Source organism: Fukomys damarensis, unplaced genomic scaffold, assembly GCF_012274545.1.
Source record: "Fukomys damarensis isolate Sample0158 unplaced genomic scaffold, DMR_v1.0_HiC HiC_scaffold_16, whole genome shotgun sequence".
Taxonomy (NCBI): domain Eukaryota; kingdom Metazoa; phylum Chordata; class Mammalia; order Rodentia; family Bathyergidae; genus Fukomys; species Fukomys damarensis.
Window position 1 is genome coordinate 85,354,175 of NW_022900928.1, and position 6,000 is coordinate 85,360,174.

General features: G+C 40.6%; 1 protein-coding gene across 1 annotated transcript in view; it reads right to left on the reverse strand.

The window, feature by feature from the left end:
* Rbm33 (RNA binding motif protein 33) overlaps window positions 1–6,000 on the reverse strand; it is a 99,365-nt gene that overhangs the window by 24,039 nt on the left and 69,326 nt on the right. Inside the window, exons 16-18 of the mRNA XM_033763958.1 lie at window positions 5,750–5,977; window positions 4,502–4,789; window positions 1,421–2,071 (exon numbers count right to left, since the gene is read on the reverse strand). Coding sequence (XP_033619849.1) covers window positions 1,421–2,071; window positions 4,502–4,789; window positions 5,750–5,977 — 1,167 coding nt within the window. The remainder of the gene's footprint in view (window positions 1–1,420; window positions 2,072–4,501; window positions 4,790–5,749; window positions 5,978–6,000) is intronic.

Here is a 6,000-nt window from a genome sequence, read left to right on the forward strand (position 1 = left end):
GATCCTCCTAACTCAGCCTCCCAAGCACTGGAATTACAGGTGCCCACCAGCATGTCTGGCTATTTTTATTAATGTGTGTGCACGTGCATGTGCGTATATTACAGTAACTGCCATGCTCTAGAAAGTCATGTTGACAGGGCTGGTGATTTAGCTTAGTAGTTTCACTGCCTGCCTCGCAAGTGCAAGGTCCTGACTTCGATTCCCAGCACCAAAAAAAAAAAAGATATTCATAGCTCTCCACATTTTTTCCTCAGTTTACAATGTAAATTGCACACAAAAGACAGGTCTCCTTGTTACAGAATACAATAAACCCATGGATGCTTGCATGTGATATGGAGTCCTCAGATTACAGCTGCATATGCAACCGAGAGAGCATGGCAGAAGGAAGTAAGCAGCCTACATAGCACCTCCACTAGCATTTGGAGTACTGAACTGTGCACATGTGAGAGGGAAAGTACATTCCTGCACCTTCCTGTGAGTGATCTGAATTAAGCACTGTTCAAAAGAACTGAGGCATTGGCGTGCTCTGCTTTGGAACGCATCTGATGAGATCGCATGTGATTTCAATTTAGAATCCCGTTTACTCCTTTTAGAAAAACGAGGAACACTAACTAGGAAACAGAAACAGGTAACAGTGTCTAGATGGTCCTGTTCAGACATGGACTCATGTACATGCTGCCCATAGGCACTCACTGAACTAAACCTGTGCACAACACATTACTTTGTGTACAGGAAATTTTATTTATTTATTTTTTTTTGGAAATTTAATGGTTTTAATTTGTTGAATTTGTTACCACAAATTTAACACAATGTGCTATCATTAATTATTGACAAAAAGCTGATAAGCTAATTACTGACATCCATGGAATGTCATACCGGTCTTTCCATAGACAACTGACATAGTATGGGGTGGAAGCAGTGCTTATGAGTACAACAGTTCTCATACCAACTTTCAGTAAGCAAAGAGGCTGGCTACACTGAGGTATAACAGCTCTCCCTATAATAGAGCATGATAAATTCATGGGTGCTTGGATGTGATACCAGTGTTCCACAGGTTACCTGAGCTCTTTTTTAAAAAATGAGAGGGCTGGTGATTTAGCTCAGGGGTGCCAACACCTGGCTCTCAAAGTACAAGGTCCTGAGTTCAATCACTGCAGCAATCAATCAATCAATCAATAAATGAATGAATGTACGCACGTACGTATGTATGACAACAACATTTTACAAAGTTGTCACTTACATATGTTAATTGTACTATGTATTTTATACACAACCCAAGCCAATTCCTCTTCACTCAATGTGGTCTAGGCAAGCCAAAAGGTTGGAAATGCCTAATAGGCAATTTTTAACTTTCTGTGCAAATCAGGACCTTCTAAGAGAAACAGATTCAAAGAAGCAGACATAAAACTTGTCCACTTACCCCTGTTGACAACTTAATCACCCTGAGCTTGGAGCTCACATGAGGCCCGTCGCCACCACCTCCACTGTTGGCCCGGTGCATGACCGTCCTCTTCACACCAGGCTTTATGTCCTGGGGCCGGCCCTGCAGGGATGGCACTCGGGCTGTCTGGGGGATGGGTGGGAGCTCCTCCATGTCTGCAGGTTTGATTTGCAGTACTTGGTGTGGTGTTTGACTCTGAGGTACTATTCTGGCCTGTCTCAAATGTTTCAGTGGTTTCATCTGCTGTCCTTGATACTGCACATTAGCACCAGATGGTACAAAGTTTGATGTTTTGGGCTGAACACTTGGAAGAGTGACATCTTGGTTTTTCACAAGAAGTCTGGTCTTCACATTCTGCCTGCCCTGTGCACCTGGGAAGGGTAGCAGGGGGTTCCCATTGGTGGAGGAGGGAGCAGCCACCTGCTCCTCCTGTTCCCCTGGGGTATGTGGGGTGTAGAGGTGCTGCTGGTGCTGCTGCTGCTGTGCAAGTCTTTCCAACAACTCCTTCTTCCGAGCACCTGCCTGCTGCTGCCTCCGGAGCTCCTTCTGCTTCAGGATCTCTTCCCTTAGCCGTTTCTGTTCTTCTATCTTTAAGCGATATAACCTTGTTTCTTCATCTTCATCAGGAAACTAAAATGAAAAATACACATGGCTTATTTAGCTGTGCAAGGTAAGGTGACCATTTCACTTTTGACAATCTGGAAAAGGTATTACCCAAAATCCTTTCAATCTGGTATTTGAAAGAAAGCACTTCAATGTGCTTAAAGACTGAGTATAACTCCTTCCTCTGGGGAGGGGCAAAAAAAAATTACACAGTTAAAGCTAATTTGGAAATCTTATCAGAATATTAAAAATGAAATAATGTAAATTTCCACTCATTTACAAGTTTAAAACCAATTAAACCATTCATTTAAGATATCAAAATATATTTCCAATAGGAATGGCACTAGCAGCAAGGCCCGCTGTCACAAGGGTTTTATCTGGCTCTTCCCTGACAAACCAACAAAAGGTGGGGTGTAAATGACCTGAAAGGCCCTGATTAGAACTATTGATTTTTCGTACAGAATTTTCATCCTGATCTCAAACTCATTTGTCACAGAATAATTGGTTATAATGAACAGCACGAGTCAATCTCTCTGACCTTGAACTCATGTACCTTCCTTAGAATCAAAATGTTGCCAATTGCAGTATTGGAATATTAATGGTATACAAGGAGTGCCTTGAATATTCCAGCCCCAAACCATTCTGAGAGTTTATCAAAAAATTCTCTGAAAAAAACCCAATAACTTTCATAAAATACACATGATATGGAAAGCTTATAAAAAGTTAAGCATTTAAAAAATAATATTCTAAAGAAGTCACTGATAGCCACAGATCCACTGTAGAAAATGTCAGATTTAATCCACTTAGAATATGCCTATTTAATAGTCTTACCTACCCTCAGCAAGCCCTAAGAACCAGGAAGGTGAGATCAGACTATAGCCAATGGGTTAGCTGGCACCCAGGGACCTCCTCAGGAGCCTGTTTGATCACCCAGAGGCAATTCTGACCTGGACACATTCCAAACAACGCATCTGAAGATGGCTGAGGGGCTTCTATCCAGGTGGGCATACAGACCAACAAGGACACTGAGGCAAAGCTAAACAGCCCAAACAGCAAAGGTGTTTGGGCAATACTCAAAGGCACTGGGAGCAGCAGATGCACTAAATGGACCATCACAAGACACAGAAATAATTACTATTTATTAGTATTTCCCCAAACAATCCAGAAAGAGTTAAAAGTATGTTCAGGAATGCAGGCAAGATTTCATCAAAATAGATTCATCCTTTACTATATAAAGGTACTACAAAATTTTTAGCAAAGAAAATTATAAACCACCCCAATTCAGTTTGAAAATCATTATTTTGTCATATATTGATTATAAAACAGAAATCACCCTTCTAATAAGCTCTTATTAAATGGTAAAGCAAGATTTTGACTGTATTTACAATTCTGACTTGGTAACATTACAACCACAACAGTAATTTGTTAGAAGAAAATCTAATTTAAAAAATTAACTAATTAAAAGATAAAACCAGTGTTAACTGTTTTTTATAAAATTAAGCATGACTTGCCTAAAGTCATAACTAGAGAAGTTTCATGTCATCAGTTATATGCTAATCTCTTATGCTACTTCTTTGTAGTCCACATAAATCTTCCCAATGTTGATAAAACTTCGACTGTCTCCTACCAGGTCCAATCATATCCCCTGCCTTGTTTTATCCTCATTTAATAGATAAAGAAGTTGAGCCTTGTGAGAGGTGAGGACCTCAAATGCAAAAACGTGTCAAATACTGGTCCACATTTATTATTAATACTTGACAATCTGCACTTCTATTATTATTTTGGGAGGGGATTCTGGGGATCAAACTCAGGACCTTGAGCTTGCGAGGCAGGCAGCAGAATCAATGAAACCCCCAGCTCTTATCTGCACTTCTTTTAAAATTAACAATATAATTATACTGAAAACAAACCTAACTCTCCAAAATCTTCAAGACCAAGAGAAAAAATGGCCTTTCTTCTAGGAGTCCACAGTGTGAATCAGAAAAAACATTCCAGAAACCCAGCAGTGTATGGTCAGCCAACCAAAGCTCACACAAATCTGGACCCCTCCTGGTTCTGCAAGTTGCCACTGAGACACAGGCATGTCCATTTCTTAGTAAACTACTCAGAAACTGCCTTTATGCTAACATGAAAAATTGAGCAATTACAACAACTCAGACTATATGCCTGAAATATCTACAAAAGATCTAAACCCTTAAAAAAAAATCTGCTAAGCCCTGGAATATGCTGATTCTATATAATAGAATTGTTCAAATATATAAATATATAATTGTTCAAACATACAAAATCTAACTGAGTAAACAAGCAAGAATATATAGTTATTCAGCTAAAATACTTAATTGGGAGAAAGAAAAACTGGGCATATTTTGTGAATAACTTTTTGGATGAGTGAACTAAGATTGACCTGGAAGGCTTCCTGTCTGAGACCAAGTTTTTTTAACACAGAAAATGCCCCACCTCTGGTTCTGTTTTTGAGTCTTCCTTAGGTTGAGCCGCAGGGCTAACTGGCTTGACTTTCATATCAGTCTTTCCTTGTGAGTTCCTGGAAGCCACCACAGCCCTCGCAGGTGGAGATGTGCTGACAATGGGCTTCACCTGAGCTGGAGGTGTGGAGGAGCAGCGACTCCCGCTCATTTCTATAACGTGAGACGGCGCTATGGGTAATTCACGCAAATTGCTATTCCTGGGAGCTGTGGGCTGCATCTGCTGCATGGGCCGTTTGGTTACATTCTGAGATGCTGCAGTCTATCACAAGAACAAAAAGATTTTAATTACAAATGCGAAGCTGGCAGAAGGAACATAAAAAAGGCACATCATGAAATAAAAAATAAAAAAGATCATTCTCATTAGTAACTGAATTCTCTTCTGGGCAGCTGATATTTTTCATACATAAATGCAGCCTCATGGCCTAATTCTGAAAACTCAAGATAAAGCTATCCTGTTTGCCTACACATAGGTTCCTGCCTACAGACTCTTACCAGGTAATTTTTGGTTGGAGCTTCAGGACAAGGACTAACATTTTTGAGGCAGGCGGCAGAACCACTGAGCTAAATCTCCAGCAAGACTAACATTTTTAACAGAACTCTAAGAGCCAAAACGCACTCTATCTGCCTTAAGGACTCAATATCAAGAGCACACCTAAATTTAAGGCAGAAAAGGAGAGGATTCAAGCATTAAAATTATGATCCTCAACCAAATAAATACATGTCAATTTCCCACAACTAAACATAAGTTCCTTAAAGGCAAGGATCTGTCTTTACTGTTTATGCTGAAACTTGAGAATACCTGGAAACAGGGGAGTTAGAATATTTCTCATGAATTCATTTATTTATTTGAAAGCCAGAGAGAGATAATCTATGCATCAGAATTTAAGCCACTGGCAAAGGTAACATGACAACCACCTAAAAGTACTTTCTAAAGTTACATGTCAATTAATATTGATCACTACTGAAGCATTGCATCACATGAAAACAAGATGCTGAGGTAAATATTAACAGCTTTTAAACAAACTTTAGGCACAAATGAGTAAGTCATTAATTTCTGTATTTAAGAAAATAATTTCCTAAGTGTTTTTTAAAACACAGATTCACTTCAGAAGAATATACAACGTATCTATTCACTTAAAATCAGATCTGGGAGACAATCTAACCAATTATGTCCCTTGAATTCTATTTTCAAGTTAAAACAAGACAGCCTAATACTTACATGCCGCAGGCCTTGGCGTGGGGGGCACTGCACCCGACTGTTGCTGGGCTGTGGCTGTGCTGTCTGTACATGTGGCCGGAACTGAGGCTGAGACAGAGGCATCAAAGGAGGGGGTGGCGCAGAGAGGTGGTGGTGATGCTGGTGCTGGGGAGGAGGCTGGTGCTGGGGTGGGGGCTGGTGCTGAGGAGGAGGCTGATGCGGGGGCTGGAGGGGGGGCTGGTGTGGGGGGTGATGCTGATGGGGGCGGGTGG